The sequence below is a fragment of the Portunus trituberculatus genome, chromosome 35, assembly GCF_017591435.1.
Source record: "Portunus trituberculatus isolate SZX2019 chromosome 35, ASM1759143v1, whole genome shotgun sequence".
NCBI lineage: Eukaryota > Metazoa > Arthropoda > Malacostraca > Decapoda > Portunidae > Portunus > Portunus trituberculatus.
This window is the reverse complement of record NC_059289.1, coordinates 17223536-17242150: the sequence shown is the minus strand read 5'-3', so window position 1 is coordinate 17242150 and position 18615 is coordinate 17223536. Positions and strand designations below refer to the sequence as shown.

At 41.0% G+C, this 18615-nt stretch overlaps 1 protein-coding gene across 1 annotated transcript in view; it reads left to right on the top strand.

The window, feature by feature from the left end:
* Nucleotides 1-9749: 9749 nt before the first annotated feature.
* Nucleotides 9750-18615, top strand: part of LOC123513262 (Down syndrome cell adhesion molecule-like protein Dscam2) — a 100873-nt gene continuing 92007 nt past the window's right edge. Inside the window, exons 1-5 of the mRNA XM_045270333.1 lie at nucleotides 9750-9772; nucleotides 13957-14029; nucleotides 14238-14406; nucleotides 14546-14701; nucleotides 14946-15088. Of these exons, the coding sequence (XP_045126268.1) occupies nucleotides 9750-9772; nucleotides 13957-14029; nucleotides 14238-14406; nucleotides 14546-14701; nucleotides 14946-15088 (564 nt within the window). The remainder of the gene's footprint in view (nucleotides 9773-13956; nucleotides 14030-14237; nucleotides 14407-14545; nucleotides 14702-14945; nucleotides 15089-18615) is intronic.

Genomic DNA, 18615 nt, shown 5'->3' with positions numbered 1-18615 from the left:
ATTGGCAACCCAGTAATACAGGTAATGCTTCTTTATTGGTCATTGAATTAGAATTTGTTTTTTTTATATTGGAAATGAATAATTATTTTCTGGTAGTGTTTAGCAGCCTAGCTCAGTGGCCTGAGCACCTGAATGTTTGTCATCTATCTCTCAGTGGTCTGTGGACCTCAATTGGGAAAGGGTGGGTGTGTTGGTCATTAGTGATATACATTTTTTTTATCTACCTATGGGCCCTGGACTTCCCTAAAATGACCTTTTTGATTGCCACATTGTTCTCCGTTCAATGATAAAGCACTTGGTAATTACCAAAAAGTACAAAAATGTTAACAAGCAAATTTACTATTTGGAAAGCTGTTATATTATGAAAAGTTGACTACATAGGCAAGCTATATATAAGTGACATCCTTAGATTCACACCAGCAGTATCACTACCTCTCACCTCCAGAAGCATGTCAGTAAACACAAGGTAGTGGTGAAGAGGAATGAGAAAGTATTTAGACCAAGATTCCCAGGCAGCATGTGTTTAAAGGATGGCTGTAGGATCCTGAAAACCTTTTTTTTTTTCCATTCAAAAGCCTAACTTTTAGTTTTTAACCAAAATGAGTGATCTTTGTTTTGTTGTAAAGAAGAAATTTGTCTCAATTTTTCTTAGTGACTGAAATAAATATATTTAGTTTTAAACATTTTCTACTAATTTTTTTTTTCTCTAAATCACTGGGTTGTCAGAGAACATGTAAGTAATATTTACACTAAGTTGAAGAGTACTTAGGGGGAAATTATTCACGAGAAATTGTTCTACTATAGTTACTCCTTCAAGAAAACAGAGAGAACAAAACACTCAAACAAAATGACTCGATAGAGAAGGGGAAGCAAATGTAGCGCATAAAAGTTGCATAAATATTCTTTGCTCTAAATGTGATTTGCTTAATTTATTCAGGTACAACATGAATTATATTTCATTTTATAAGGTATTTATCCGTAAGCTAACCAAAGCAGTAGATTGCATTCTTATGTTCCGCACAAGAGTAAAATTGGCGACGCCCCCTTCAGCTGTATATTTCATTGTGCCTTTTTTTTTCAACCTTTTTTGTTGCCTTTGCCCTCTTATTTTGTATAGATGATGACATGTAAGAAAAGTCATATATTCTTAGAAATTAAAGATCAAGTCATTCAAAGTTGGAAATACTGTATTTGACAGGATATAGGACACCTTTTTTTGCAAAATGTTTCTGAAAAAAAAAAAATCACCCTGCCTCTGATATGCAAAGTTGAGACCTCCTGTAGGCTAATCTTCTCCCTGACACTCAGTAACATAGCTTACGATCAGTACTGCTACCTACCTTAACTATATGTATCATTATTGTATTGATAGTATTATTATTACTGGTATTACTACTTTAAAAATGAATTATCATAAAAGTAAAAACAATCTAAAGTGAGGCTGTGACGCATCTTGATAAACATTAGCTGATCAGAACCCTTACTTGATGCTATCTGATGGTGAGAAGTAACAGCATGATGGTAACAAAACACATTCACACCCTCACTGTAATGGCAGCAGGAGGAAAAAGATTGAATAACACAGTCTCATACAAACTACAAGTGATTATGCAAAGGAGCATGTCATTAGAGCAGCAGCAAGGGATTTTGAGCCACCACCTAAGGAAAAAAAATTATATGTGACTGGCTACATGAAGAAGACCAACTGAAAAGCAAAAGAAAAAGATAAACATAACCTTCGTTGCTCAGCTCCACATTAGCCAGAACTTGAGGATGACATAAAAACATGGATGATGAATTAAATAAACTCAGGGAGAAGTATTTCTACCAAAATGTAGCTCAAGAGTTTTGCATTGCCTGCAAACAAATTTATGTACACTCTAGCCTCATTTTTCTGGACTAAATGGTACAGGCACTGGGCTGGATAATGAAAAAGTCTGGATAACACAAATAGGTTCTTTGTTTGGCAAATGTGGGCATTCAAGGAACTGCAAAATTTAGTCTTCACCTAATCCTCCATTATCGTGTGAAATTGGTGCCTAAAAAAAAAACGCGCGATAGCGGAAAACACAATAACAGAAGTTAAGAATAAATAGGAAATTAATAAATTGGTGCCTCAACCCAAAAATTTTCCTAAAAAAAATCTTATCACAGAAACCTGTTTTTTATACCTTTCATACCAAAAAACTAGCAGTTCCACTATTTCACTTACTTTCCTTCTCTGAGATTTAAAAAAAAATTCCGCCTGGCACTACGCCTGCCAGCATGGTGCCCGGCCCTGCCGATGGGATCGGCTGCACTGCCCCTCAGTTAATTCTCGGCGTGCATCGCGCTCTCATGTGCTGCTCTTCCGCCCCTGTTTTGCTTCTTTGAACTTTTCAAGTGCTTTCTCTGCCAGCTTCTTCCTGTTTTCATGGAGGAGGACCTTAATGGGCATCATGCTCATCCCGAGTAGCAGCAGGCTGCTGGGGAGACTGGTTTGCTGATGGACATGGCTGCTTCCATGCCCGGTTCTTCTGGCTCCAATTATTTTCTAAGTCTTCTAGACAGGTTTGCTCAAGACCAGACTGCACCAGGGTCTTGGGTAGTTTTCTTCAGAACCCTTATTCTGTTTGTGTTAATTGCAAAGATACCTGCAACCCAGGTAAGAGGTGTGGTGAGTGTTCTACTTGGAGCAGTGATAAAGTCCTTGCCACCTATAAGTACCAGTGTGGTTTGAGGCGCAGGAGCTTCGCCAAGGCAAGACATACCCACAGGTCTGTTGCCCAACTCTTTTGTAATGTCACCTGTGATGTAGGCACATTGCAGTCTGTTAAGGCACCTCTTTCTGTTCAGGGGTCAAGGGATTCACCGGCTGCCTCTGTTTTGTCCAACATTCATGGTGATTCGGAGATTTCATTTCAGGACAGTAGTGTTTTGTCCAAGGATGAGCTCATAGCTGGGGATTCGGCTTCCCAGCAGGGCTCTAGGCCCCCTGTTGCTATTGATCTCTCTTTGTTTTTGAAGTCTTGGCAGGAGGAGGTGCTTGCTTTTGTCAGCTCTCTTGTTGCTTTTCAGATAGATTTACGTAGTTCTGTGCCTCCCCCCGCTACTGACCCCTCTCTTCCAGCTGTGCCCTCATCTTTGGAGCCAGACCTGATGTAGTTCAGTGTCCCACTCCCCCAGGGTCCTGATGCAAAAAGGTGTGTGCAGTCACACCAAGTCAGGGGACCATCCAGGGCTGTCCTAGGACTAGAGGTGCCTCTTAAATGTTCACGTCCACCTAAGGATGATGCTAGGAGGATCAAGAAGTCCCGCCCCATCTCAGTGGTGTCTGGCAACACCCTTTTTCAGGACCAGTCGGATGTATGGTGGGTGGATATCATGGCTCAATTAGCTAATTGCTTAACAAAGAAGGGGGCTTCCGTCGACCGTCTGCTCGACGCAGTCAGGGGGAAGGGGCATGGGAAATAGGGGTACCTGGAATAATTAGGGGAGCAAATGCCTCGATACCTCCCTCTTAAAAGAAGACAAGTTGTAGGAATTTGGAAATACAGATGCAGGGAGGGAGTTCCAGAGTTTACCAGTAAAAGGGATGAATGATTGAGCGTACTGGTTAACTCTTGCATTAGAGAGTTGGACAAAATAGGGATGAGAGGAAGAAGAAAGCCTTGTGCAGCATGGCCGCAGGAGGAGGGGAAGCATGCAGTTAGCAAGATCAGTAGAACAGTTACCATGAAAATAGCGATAAAATATAGAAAGGGATGCAACATTTCGGCGGTGAGAAAGAGACTGAAGACAGTTAGTCAGAGGAGGGGAGTTGATGAGACGAAGAGCTTTCGATTCCACCCTATCAAGCAAAGCTGTGTGACTGGAACCCCCCCAAACATGCGAAGAGTACTCCATACAGGGACGGATAAGGCCCTTATACAGAGTAAGCAGTTGGAGGGCCTAGAAAAACTGGCAGACGCCTCAGAACACCTAACTTCATAGAAGCTGTTTTAGCAAGAGATGAGATGTGAAGTTTCCAGTTAAGATTATGAGCAAAGGACAGACCGAGGATATTCATTGTGGAAGAGGAAGACAGTTGAGTGTCATTGAAGAAGAGGGGATAGTTGTCTGGAAGGTTGTGTCGAGTTGATAGATGGAGGAATTGAGTTTTGAGGCATTGAAAACTACTAGATTTTCTCTGCCCCAATCGGAAATTTTAGAAAGATCGGAAGTCAGGCGTTCCGTGGCGTCCCTGCGTGATCTGTTAATTTCCTGAAGGGTTGGACGTCTCTGAAAGAACGTGGAAAGATGTAGGGTGGTATCATCAGCGTAGGAGTGGATAGGGCAAGAAGTTTGGTTAAGAAGGTCATTAATGAATAATAGAAAGAGAGTGGGTGACAGGACAGAACCCTGAGGAACACCACTATTAATAGGTTTAGGAGAAGAACAGTAGCCGTCTACCACAGCAGCAATAGAGCGGTCGGAAAGGAAACATGAGATAAAGTTGCAGAGAGAAGGATAGAAGCCGTAAGAGGGCAGTTTTGAAATCAAAGCTTTATGCCAGACTCTATCAAAAGCTTTTGATATGTCTAACGCAACAGCAAAAGTTTCACCGAAATCTCTAAAAGAGGATGACCAAGACTCAGTAAGGAAAGCCAGAAGATCACCAGTAGAGCGACCTTGACGGAAGCCATACTGGCGATCAGACAGAAGATTGTGAAGTGACAGATGTTTGAGAATCTTCCTATTCAGGATAGATTCAAAAACTTTAGACAAGCAAGAGATTAAAGCTATAGGACAGTAGTTTGAGGGGTTAGAACGGTCACCCTTTTTAGGAACAGGCTGAATGTAGGCGAACTTCCAGCAGGAAGGAAAGCAGTTGGAGGGGCAAGAAAAACTGGCGGAGGCACCTCAGAACACTTAGAAGCTGTTTTAGCAAGAGATGAGATATGAAGTTTCCAGTTAAGATTATGAGTAGAGGACAGGCCATGGATATTCAGTGTGGAAGAGGGAGATAGTTGAGTGTCATTGAAGAAGAGGGGATAGTTGTCTGGAAGGTTGTCAAGTTGATAAATGGAGGAAATGGGTTTTTGAGGTGTTGAAAACTACTAAGTTTTCTCTGATCCAATCAGAAATATTAGAAAGATCAAAAGTCAGGCATTCTGTGGTGTCCCTGCATGATCTGTTAACTTCTTGAAGGGTTGGTTGTCTCTGAAAGGATGTGGCAAAATGTAGTGGTATCATTAGTGTAGGAGTGGATAGGGCAAGAAGTTTGGTTAAGATCATTAATGGATAATAGAAAGAGAGTGGGTGACAGGACAGAACCCTGAGGAACACCACTATTAATACATTTAGGAGAAGAACAGTGGCTGTCTACCACGGCTGCAATAGAATGGTCGGAAAGAAAACTTGAGATGAAGTTGCAGAGAGAAGGATAGAAACTGTAGAAGGGTAGTTTTGAAATCAAAGCTTTGTGCCAGACTTTATCAAAAGTTTCATCAAAATTTTTAAATGAGGATGACCAAAACTCAGTAAGGAAAGCCAGATCACCAGTAGAGCAACCTTGATGGAAGCCATACTGGTGATCAGATAGTAGATTGTGAAGTGACAGATGTTTAAGAATTGAGTATAGATTAAACAATTTTAGACAAGCAAGAGATTAAAGCTCTAGGACAGTAGTTTAAGTGAATAGAATGGTCACCCATTTTAGGAACAGGTTGGAAAAGAAAGGGTTGGTCATCCCTATCTGGAACGGGAATGGGGACCGTCAGAACTGCAATGACTACTGCAGTATAATACTGCTCAGCATACCAGACAAAACATACTATTGATGTGTATCCACAGTCATCTGCTGAAACACCAGAGACCTGAACAGTCTGGGTTTACACCTGGTAAGTCAACAACTGACTGGATCCTAGGGCTTCGCATACTGATGGAGTGCCAACGTGAGTTTAAACAAGGGATACATGCAACCTTTGTCGACCTTAAAAAGGTGTTTGATTCAGTGCATTGAGAGACTCTGGGATCTTCTGCATCTCCGTGGGATTCCTCTACTCCAGGACTGTGAGTGATATAAAGTGTAGAGGGTGCGTGTTCAGCTTCTTTCCTGTGAATATGGGAGTGAGGCAGGGATGTGTGCTTGCTACATCACATTTCAACACTTGCATGGACTGGGTACTAGGCAGAGTTGTAGACCAAAGTCATTGTGGAGCATCTGTCAGCAATACTGAGATTACAGATCTTGTTTTTGCCGATAATGCTGTAATCTTTGCTGAGTCACTGGAGCTTCTAGGAATGGCTCTAGAGGCACTGCATGAGGAGGCAAAACCCTTGGGACTCCAGCTTTCCTGGCCCAAGACCAAGGTTTAGGTTTTTTGAAGGTTACTGGATGACACAGTACAGTCCATCCATGCTTATAGTGAGGGCATTGAGATTTCGAAAAACTTCACATACCTTGGTAGTGTAGTGTGTAAAGATGATGGGTCGAGCCAGGAAGTTGTACAGCGGATTGGCCTGGCCCATGGTGCTATGGACACGCTCAACATGAGTATTGTATTTGGCATTGTCGGTACCTGTGCAGACAGACAAAGATTCGGATCTTCAGGCTGACTTTACGGTTGTGAGACACGGACACTGAACACTGATCTGAAGAGATGAATTGATGTCTTTGGTGCTAGATTCCATTCTCAGGATCAATGGGTACCGCTGGTATGACTTTTTGTCAAATCAGTGATTGCTCCATGAGATTGATTCGAGGCTGATTAACAGCATAGGCCACCAACACTAATGCAACTATATGGGCATGTGGCATGCTACCTGGAAGCTGATCCTGCTTATCGAGTTATCTCTGAAAGAGATAACCGAACATTGAGGAGGCCAAGGGGACGTCCACAGAACTCACGACCGCGGCAAGTTGATGCCTCTTGCTGGGAATTACTTGGCACGGGAAGAGAGTCTGCATGGAGACTCGTGAGGTATAACTGCCTGGAGTGGTGCCATAGGGTAGGCGAGGTGACGCGCCCCTCAGCATATGCCCCCCCTAGATTGATTGATTGAATGTAGGCAAACTTCCAGCAAGAAGGAAAGGTAGAAGTCGGTAGAGTTTGGCCTGGCAAGGTGCAAGCACAGAGGCACAGTTTTTGAGGATGATAGGAAGGACCTCATCAGATCCATAAGCCTTTTGAGAGATTAGGTCAGCAAAGGCATGGAAAACATCATTATGAAGAACTTTGATTGAAGGTATGAAATACAGGGGATCCTCATGATTCAACTGTTTACAGTTTGAATTATCATCAATTCAAACTCAGTTAATTGATACCCAATCCTCATTGTTCGACTGACTGACTCGCCACCCACCTGGTCAAATCCACTGCCAGCCCAAATTCGCCGCAGCCCGCCAAGCAGAAGTGTAAACTGACACTACCCTGTGCCAAGGCTGCCATTCATAGGGGAAATCCTCTACAGTAGGTGATTTTAGCCTAATGTAGGAGATAGGGGATGCCTATGGGGAAAATAGCAATTTGCAAGAAACTAGCGAGTTTATTGACAATATGTAGGGGGAATGATTTTTTCTATTTTATTTATTTTTTTTATTTAAAACACTATAAATATTTGTCTGGACACCCATTAGTTTATGAAGTATGGAATATATATATACAATCGACCCTCGAAACAACGGACAAATGCGCGCACGACCCTGTCCGTAGATTGCAAAAGTCCGTTCTTTGCAAAAGTACATAAAAAACTGTATAAAATGTACATAAAATACGTACAATTTTCTAATTTTCGTAGTAGTTCAAGCTTAGCAGCCACTGGAAGAGCCTTTCGATTACGCTTCACTGGTTTACTAGGTTTAACCCATTTGCCCCGGAAGTTAGAAAACACGCACCGTGCTCCATCCGGGTGGCCCGCACACGCCGAGATTTGAAGCTTTAGTATTGAATAATCAATGTTTTAGCCATAAACTCAATATATTTATCACATACTATATATCAGGATGTGTAAAAATATTTGTATGTTACAATACACTTCCCATTGCTATGCTAAAAAGGAAAACAATACAAAATTTTACTTTTTATATTTTATTACGTTTTTTATATTTTTTATTACAGTTCGAGAGATTCCTCCCTGAATCTCTTGGGTGGTGGTGCTGTGATGGCGGAGGTGGAGGGCTGTGAGGGAAAGGCGGAGGTGGAGGGGAGTGCGGTGAAGGTGGAGGTGGAGGGCTGTGAGGGAAACCCGGAGGTGGAGGGGAGTGCGGTGAAGCCGGAGGTGGAGGGCTGTGAGGGAAAGGCGGAGGTGGAGGAGAGTGCGGTGAAGCCAGAGGTGGAAGCTGTGAGGGAAAGGCGGAGATGGAGGGGAGTGCAGTGAAGCCGGAGGTGGAGGGCTGTGAGGGAAAGGCGGAGGTGGAGGGGAGTGCTGTGAAGTTGGAGGTGGAGGGCTGTGGCCTGGTGGTGGTGAAGTTGGGTAGAGGAGGCGTCTTGCATTGGGTGGTGGGGAGTGGTGGCTCCAGGCATAGAGGGTGGTGGCAGACCCTCACCACCCATACTTCATCCCCACCAGGATCCTCAGACTTGTGGAAAGAGAAAGATAAAATTTAGATTTCATTCAATAAAATAAAGCCTCCATAATATATACAGTACAATATATAATTTGTTTTCATATAATGAATTATATACTTACTAAAATGAAGTACTCCAGCTCCGACACCTGGTATAAGGGCACCTTCACTCTCTTGCCCTCCATGACGAAAGATGAATGAACCATATAGCTTATAAAAATTTGCGCAATATATGGCAATCATGAATTGCCATATTTCTGTCTGTATAGATAGCCTAAAGCGTCTTATATCAGAGTGAAGCATCTCATTTGTGGTAAACACTGTTATTTATTGTTGAAAAGAGTCCCCTAATATATCTAGCATTTGCATGCCAGTATGTTTAGCAAATGGCAACATATACCTGTCATGCAAAATATACATATATTATTTCAAACGCGAAATAAATTGCGCGTGAACAGAGAGAGAGAGAGAGAGAGAGAGAGAGAGAGAGAGAGAGAGAGAGAGGAATTATCACCAGATAGTGGAGGATGGGGGTGATGAACATGATCTCTCTCTCTCTCTCTCTCTCTCTCTCTCTCTCTCTCTCTGTAAGCTGGTGGCTGTGGCTGCTAAAGCTGACGAAACAGAGAAAAAATAAACCTTCATGCAAAAACTTATTCTTGTCTGCGATATAATAGTTACATATATTCATTTTCCTAGATAATATACATATCTAAGAGAACAAATGACTGCTGGTTTTCTTGGGTACACTCATCTAAAACGCTTATGGCCCGCAAAACGTAATAATACGTCCCCAGGCTGGAGGTAAGGCTTCTGGACGTATATATACGTCCCCGGACTGAAGGGGTTAAGAGGCATTTTGGATAGGTTAAGCACTCGTGGGAAGGGTACAAATGCATAAAAAAGCCGTGGTAAGCACTGGACAATGTTTGCTGTTGATTGAAAATGCACAGACTGAAGATTAAACATGGTGGCCAACAGCTGATGACGCGACCGACCCGCCACCTACCAGACAATAATTTGCCGGGAATGGACAATCGAGCGCATTTTAATATTCGTCCGTAGATTAAACTGGACTCCAGAATTTGTCCGTAGTTTCCAAATTCCGTTGATGGGAGGTCCGTTGTTTCAAGGGTCGAGTGTATATATATATATATATATATATATATATATATATATATATATATATATATATATATATATATATATCTGACACAACATGTGGGAGTATGGTGCAATGTGGTGAGGTGTTCCATTAGGAAGAGAGTCGATCGCTTATTCATGCGTACATCGTCCAGTCTGTCATGATGATATACCGAAAAAAAGTAAATTTTTCGATACCAGAAAGTTTTTTTATTTCTTTTGTAGTAAAAGGATAAAACTGCAAAAAGTATGAATACATTTATTTTCACACAATAATATATGCATGCATAAAAAGGAATTTTTGGATTGGCATAGGTGAAAATAGGGGAAAATGTGCACGAGTGGTAGGTGAAAGTAGGAGGAAATGCACGCGAGTGGTAGGGAGAAATGAAAATAGTGGCAACCCTGCGGCCTGTGTGTCGCTTAATTTGTGTCACTCTTGCCCCAGCCGGCGTTCCCCAGGCCTAAGAAGCACAACTTCCTGCCTTTCAAAGATAAGCTTGAACTTATAAGAAAGTGTGAAACAGATATATCTCACAGTGTCATTGCAGCACAAATAAGTGTCCCTAGATCAACAGTATTAACAATTTGGAAGAACAGGGACAAATACCATGAGATCGCTGCAAGTGTTTTTATTTCCAAAAATGTACCGTACAGCACCCTAGTGTGTTTAATTAAAAAAAAAAAGTTAGATATAAATGAAGCCTTTAATAGTACTGATTTAGTCTAGGTTAGTGTTTTTTAAAAGGTTATAGTGATGTTTTGTGGGGTCTAGGCTGGAGGTTGGTCCCTATTCCCCCTAATTCTTAAGTATCCTATGGGAAAAATTGCTTCACGATTCAAATTAACGCTGATTCGACCAATGAAAAACTGCCTTAACCCTGTCAAATTGCGAGGATCTCCTGTAGTCAGAGTTAGGAGGAGAGGAAGGGGCAAGCCCAGAATCATCCAAGGTGGAGTTGTTAGCAAAGGTTTGAGAGAAGAGTTAAGTTTTAGAGACAGAAGAGATGGCAGTGATGCCATCAGGATGAAATAAAGGAGGGGAAGATGAAGAAGTAAAGTTGTTGGAGATGTTTTTGGCCAAATGCCAGAAATCTTGAGAGAAGTTGGAGTTTGAAAGATTTTGACATTTTCTCTTTATTAAGGAGTGTTTGGCAAGTTGAAGAACATACTTGGCATAATTCTGGGCAGAAATATAAAGTGCATGAGATTCAGGAGATGGAAAGCTGAAGTACCTTTTGTGGGCAACCTCTCTATCATGTATAGCATGAGAACAGGCTGTGTTAAACCAAGGTGTAGAAGGCTTAGATTGTGAAAAAGAATAAAGAATGTACAGTCAATGTCAATTGATTTTAGAACTGCATGTAACCACACGTTCATTGGTATATAATGATCTATTAGTAAAATTTGGTACTGATAAAGAACTGCATGTAAACACACGTTCATAGGTATATAATGATCTATAAGTAAAATTTGGTACTTACTAGTGACTCATTTATTTGTTGATTTAATAGCCATTCATCTTAAAAGGGACCGTCTGGTTGGGTTTTCAAAAAATCAGAACTAAAGAGGTACGTGGGTAATATTTTTTCACTGATAGATGACTATTACACGATGTTACATTAGTAGTTACAAGTGAATCGAAGCATAAATAACTGCATGACAAATTAAGGATGAATAAAAAAAAAAAAAACATTTTCCCTATAAACTTTGTCACCGGAGGGCAGATTTCAATTTTGCCGGTATATATGTGAAGTATATGGTATAACAAAACTACATCTCATAGAATTTAGATTTTTTTCTTTTGATGGCCATTATGAATTTTTATTTATTTATTTATTTTTATTTATTTTTTTTTTTTATTATTTTTTTTTTATAAAATTACATTATGGCACAGAAAATATTTTTTTTCTAAATTCTATGAGTTAGAAATGTAGCAGCTTCATTGAGCTTCAAAATGATACCTCAAAATTGAAAATACGTTGAGAAATGTGGGAATAAATATGATTTGAATGATAAAAAAGTGAAAACTGAGAAAAAGCAAAAAAACCCAGAGATGTCATTTTCGTCCTCTATGACCCTGTACATTTATTTGGGTTGGATATTTCATGCTCATACACCACCATGTACATCTTATATGTTTTTTAGGCATGTTTAGAATATTCTGTAAGACTCATATGGCACCTGGGCCCTCCCACAATGACTGTTGGTATTAATCGCTTGAAGGCAAGGGTGTCTTCCATTCGTGCATGGTCAACACAACTTGTAATTTTCCCTTGCACTGTTTGTTTAGACATTGTAAGGCAAAAAAAAAAGCAGGTAAAATAGGCTGGATTGTGGCTTGCAAGGTTTGAAACAATGAGTGAGATACTCTATACATCCTCCTCCCATTGCAGTCACATGGACACTGAAATGGAAGGGGAGAGGGTGTGTTCCTGTGTACGCCATAGTACTGAGTTGCCAGCGCCCGCCTTTCCTTACCAAAGAAAACACTTTTCATGGCTTTTTCAGTGCTTATTATCATCATTTATTGTACAGCGAGTGGAGGGGGGAAGCCCCGGGCTGCGGTGGGCGTGGCAGGGGCCCTTTAAAGCTTAAATACCCCACATATTTTAGTGTATTTCCCCAAAATACTCCATCACTATGTTACCATATGTTTGGGGATGCTCTGGTGGTGTTTTGGGGATTTTCGATATTTTTCAGATTTTTTGGTACCGTGGCCACCGACGGTCCCCTTAAGATCATCTTAAGCCTACCAGGTATTCAGTCAGTCACCAAAGGTTCTAAAGTCAATTGGCACTGACTGACTTATGCATTCAGTACACAGAGATGAGTATCTGACACAGAAACAGTAATCATTCCAGGGAAAATCAACATAGTGCCTCCTCAGGTTCCTTCAACTAGCAGAGGCAAAATGCCAAAGGCACCTCCACTTTAGGTGATTCTGAGGAAGAATTGGAGGAATAGGACAAGATACAGAAATGAGATTGTGATGGGAGGAGCCCAACGGAGAAAATAGGGTAATAACATAAGCAAAAGGATTAGAGGTAAGGGAGAGATCAAGAATGTTGGCCATATCTCTAAGACAGTCAGGAATATGAGAAGGGTGTTGCACCAGTTGCTCTAGGTCATAGAGGATAGCAGAGTTGAAGGCTAGTTCACCTGGATGGTCAGTGAAGGGAAAGGAAAGCCAAAGCTGGTGATGAACATTGAAATCTCCAAGGATGGAGATCTTTGTTAAAGGGTAGAGGGACAGAATATGCTCCACCTTGGAAGTTATATAGTCAAAGAATTTACTATTGTCAGAGGAGTTTGGGGAGAGATAGACAGCACAGATAAATTTAGTTAAAGAGTAACTATTGAGTTGAAGACAGATGGTGGAAAACTGGAAGATTCGAGAACTCAGGCACGAGAGCAAGTTAAGTCATTATGCATATAGACGCAACATCCAGCTTTAGAACGAAAATGAGGATAGAAAAAGTAGGGAGGAACAGAGAAGGGGCTACTGTCAGTTGCCTCAGATAGCTGTGTTTCAGTGAGGAAAAGATGAGGTTTAGTAGAGGAGAGGTGGTGTTCTACAAATTCAAAATTAGATCTAAGACTGCAAATGTTGCAGAAGTTTATGTAGAAAAAGTTGAGGGAGGTGTCAAGACATTTTGGGTCATCACTGAGAGAGTAGTCCAACCTTGGGACATTTTTGGTCCCCTCCCCAGAAGAGGACTCCGGGGCTGAATTTGGAGCTGTCATTTTCTTATTTTGAATTTTTAAGTGAAGGGTGTGTGTGTGGTAAGTGCATGTAGTTATGTAGTTTTGAGTGAAGAAGGAGAGTTGTCTTTAGAGGGCAGGCTGTGACTGCCCCCTTGAGTTGTGAGACACAGAGGGAAATGTTCAGTGAGATCACAACTAGCTTTAATGGAAAGTTCACAGTACCCCCTGAACTAGTGCTGCTAGACCTCACTTGGAGTAAATTATCATTTTGATAGGTGTCTATTACCTCCTTCTAGTATACTACCTCCTTAGTTTCTTGCTCCTTTTTCCATGTTATTGACATTTTAACCTTGCCACCTAGACGGGACAGCACTAAAACATAGCTCTTACCTTTAGTCAACACTCTCAGTAAAAGATATTCTTGGTGGTTTGGAATACTATCAGAACGGAGTGCAGTGTGGACGTCCGTCTCATATAATCTTGTGTCTGTGTGTGTGTTTATGTTTGTGTGTGTGCATGTTTGTGTTTGTTTGTGTGTGTTTGTGTTTAATAATTGTCTTCTTTTCATTGTGCAGTGTGTACACCGAGTATGCTGTTGTTGTTTTTGCTTTCACTAAAATTGGACAAGGACCTAAAACTGAGGAATTCCTGGCTTAGTGCAGTGTGGACGTCCGTCTCATATAATCTTGTGTCTGTGTGTGTGTTTATGTTTGTGTGTGTGTGCATGTTTGTGTTTGTTTATGTATGTTTGTGTTTAATAATTGTCTTCTTTTCATTGTGCAGTGTGTACACCGAGTATGCTGTTGTTGTTTTTGCTTTCACTAAAATTGGACAAGGACCTAAAACTGAGGAATTCCTGGCTTACACTGCGGAAGGAACTCCCCAGCAGCCCCCACAAGATGTCACCTGTACCACCCTCACTTCTCAGACTATCCGTGTGTCCTGGTCCTCTCCTCCACTGGAAACTGTTCAGGGAGTCATCAAGGGATACAAGGTGTTTTATGGACCCTCAGATGTGTGGTATGGTAAGTGGTGCATGAAATAATGTGTGTCATAAACTTGAACACTAGATAATCATTATTTATTTTACTGAAATGTGTAAAGATGGTCAGGAATATAGTTCAAGTCTAAGTCACTCATTTCATTATTTATTTTTCTATATAGATGAGGAGAGCAAGGATATAAAGATCACTCTTTCCACTGAGACCCATCTCCATAGCCTTCAGAAGTACACCGACTACAGCCTTCAGGTTCTGGCTCACACTTCTGGTGGTGAGGGAGTTCGCTCACAGCCAATTCACTGCCAGACTGATCAGGATAGTAAGTACTTCTAGATATTGTACATTTTAGATGGCTATGATTGCTTAATGATTATCAAGAACATTTCTATCAGTGAAAGACAAATTAATGGTATGTCATCTGTTTTGAATTTCTGATTTGTTTTTTATGCCAGATCAAAGCATTTTGGTGTAAATAATATGTAAGATACTTGGCCATGCAACAGAACATATCTCATTCTCATGGACTTTGAATGGAAAGACATTTTACAAAAACATCCTTACAGTTCCTGAGGCACCCAGATCCGTCAAGGCCTTAGTTATTTCTGCTGACTCTATCCTTTTGTTGTGGCTTCCTCCTGAGCGCCCCAATGGAATCATCACAGAGTACACTGTTTACTACAAGGAGCATGGCAAGAGTGACAGTGAGGTAAGGATCTTGTGCTGTTTTATTCAGATCTTTATTTCATAGTCACTCATACTATTCATAAAGGTAACATTAGTTCCTTCTTAAAGCCTTTTTGCTAAGTTGATATGAAAGAGATGGGAATTCCTACACATTTACCACACATAAATAAGCAGTGGCATTCCCTTGTCAACCAGTGTGGCAGTGCCTGACTGGTATTTATTTTGTAACATGGAAAGATATTAGTTTGGTTGGCTGCACCCAATGCTTGATATGAGATGGGGCCACTGCTCATGCACCCCTAGAATACTGCATCGATATATCTGTAATATCAGAGTAAAGAGTGGATTAGGAAGCATGCCTAGTCATTAAGAAAGACAAGAATAAGTCATTATTGCAGGATAGTTATGCATAGACTGATTTATTCTCTGAAAGTGACATATAACAAACATAATCATAAAATGGAGAGGAAAGTGTTGAATGATGAAGTTTCTTTTTAACTCTGCATATATTTTTATACCTGAGAAATGTGTTTGTTTGTGTATTTACCTAATTGTATTTACCTTGTTGTATTGTACAGGTTTCAAGCAGGGCTTATAGTGTCTTATCTTCATGTCTCCATTTATCCAATTTTTCTATAAAGTTATGCACATTATGTGTTGTAACAACTTCATCACTCAATGCATTCCTCTTTTCCACCGTTCTATGTGGAAAACTGTATTTTCACACACTGCCTCATTCTAATCTTCTTTTCACGTCCTCTTGACCTTCTACTAGCTTCTTCTTTCACCACCACCATCTCTTGTCTATTTTTTCAGTACCATTTACTGTTGTATACAGGTAACTCTCAATTTACGCGTGTTTGCTTTACACGTTTTTATTATAACGCGACCAAAAAAAATATAATTAATTTAATTTGCGTGATCGGTTTGCTTATACACGATTTGGTTCAACCGCATTTTCAAACTGAGCGCCAGACACAATTTCAAACTGCACGCCAGAGAGTTCCGCAGCTGGCCGATAGGTGGGAGCTCTGGGGCCAGATCCAAGAAGCAGGTTGTTGTCCATGTTGGTACAGACAACCTCCATAGCAACCTCCTGCTCACACACCAACCTTCGTAAAATAGCATCCACAAAGATTCATTGCTGTTGGTGGGTGGAGGTTGGTAGCCCACCTAAAAGTGCTCATTGGTTGCCAGGAGCTGGATCCAAGAAACTTTAACAACGTCAGAGCAACCTCCTGCCGCGAAATGGCATCCATGAATGCTTGGAGGGACGTTAATGAGGTTGCTATGAGGCTGCTCTTAGGTTACTGGTAACACCACCTCTCCAGGTGGTGTTACTGTCTTACATATGCATTTATGTTCACAAAACATTTCTATTAGCTTTTTACAAACTTTGCCCCCAAGAAAGGATTGTTTTGTAATGCATAAAATGAAATCTTACAAGGAATACCAAAAGATAAAGCAGAGATGAGATCGTCCTCAGACGAGGCGGAGACTCGCGGCAACTCGGCCACTTCTTCTTCTTGTGACCCTTTTAGCCTGCGTGTTGTCTTTCACCACGATATTTATGTTTCCACTCCTCTATTGCCTGCTATAATGGTTATCATATCTTAGTATTCATATATGCTCATGCCATGAGGATAACCTCGACACCGTGGCACTGAGTGATAGTGAATTACTACTAATGAAATACTGCGGCATTTCATTTGTAATTCATCACTCACTGCCACAGAGTCGAGGTTATCCTCATGGCATGAGCGTATATGAATACTAAGATATGATATCCATTATAGCAGGCAATAGAGGAGTAGAAACATAAATATCGTGGTGAAAGACAACATGCAAGCTCAAAAGGGTCACAAGAAGAAGAAGAAGCGGCCGAGTCGCCGCAAGTCTCCGCCTTGTCTGTGGGCAATCTCATCTCTGCTTTATTTTTTTGGTATTCCATGTAAGAGATCACTTTATGCATTACAAAACAATCCTTTCTTGGGGGCAAGGTTTGTAAAAAGCTAATAGAAATGTTTTGTGAACATATATGCATATATAAGACAGTAACACCACCTGGAGAGGTGGTGTCACCAGCAACCTGAGAGCAACCTCATAGCAGCCTTGTTACCGTCCCTCCAAGCATTCATGGATGCCATTTCGCGGCAGGAGGTTGCTCTGACGTTGTTAAAGTTTCTTGGATCCAGCTCCCGCTCTTCTCGTGCCTCATGTGCAGTCTGCCAGCACTGAGTACAGACGGAATCTCTTCAATCTGCCTATAATTCACCAAGATGGCCCCAAAACATCCTTCATCTTCTGCATGTGGGGTTATTTTTGATAAGTGGATTTTTGATGAAGTGGTAAAGCTCAGAGGAAGATGGTGACTGACTGTGGTGTGAGTGGTGAAGGCAGTGACGCAGTGAATATTTTGTTGACATTCTTTGTTTTGTTGTTTTCTCTTATTATTTTTTTGCTTTCTCTTATTATATTTTGCTTTTCTGTTTACAGTGGAGACTCAATACTCAAACTTAATTAGTTTCAAATGGCCATTCGAGTATTAAAAAGTTCGACTATTGATACCTATAAATCAGGTAATTCGTTTCAGCCATTGCCAAACCGAAGTTCAGAAAAACGCAGTGATTTAATTTTGCAGTTGCCGCTAGCACTGACACACAGAAGTAGCGTTAACCTGTCTTTCCTGGCAAACACTTCTCTTCCTTTGTTATATAGATCATGTTTTGTAGCTTTAAAAAAAAAAAACAGGCCAGTTTCATCACAATTAACCCCTAAAACTCAGGGATGTTGGGATTTTTAGCTCGCGGTAACTCGGGAGGTTTGGCGAGAAACACACAAAATAGCCTGTATTCACATACTGATTACAATTGGAAATTCAATAAACGAGTGAGTACAAATGGTGTTCTGCCCACAAGCAACTCTTCCTCTTTGCAGTGCAAAAAAAAAAAAAAAAAAAAAGTCTCTAGATGCTATGGTTACCAAAATATCACAGGTTGAATGAGGTGGTATCATTGGTGTATGTGACTTTGTGTCCGATCGGGTTCAGCGCCCTTGGCTAGAGTGATAGAAAATGGGTCCCTTGTATTCTCTCTCTCTCTCTCTCTCTCTCTCTCTCTCTCTCTCTCTCTCTCTCTCTCTCTCTCTCTCTCAATCAATCAAAATGTTCACAAAGTTATCTAATTTGTATATTTTTTGCAAAAACATATGTAAAATACATACAATAGGAGCTGCTGCTGGTGGTGGTGGTGGTGGAATGTCCTTTCCCTCAGTGGTTGAACCTCCTATATCTGTATAAGAGCCCAGAACATCACAATCTTCTCTCTCTATTATTGTAAAAACTGTTAATTCCAAAGCCCTTCTGATACCACTCTCACTCAAAAGTTGTTTCACCGCAACATGGCGATAGACCTGAGGTGAAGAAGTAAGGCATGCGGGAGAGGTGGCAGAATCGGACACCATGAAATCATTGTCGCTCCCACTGTGCATCATGGGAGTTGGTGACGCAGTGACCTGTAGCATATGTTTACCCCTGACTTGGGGGCTCGC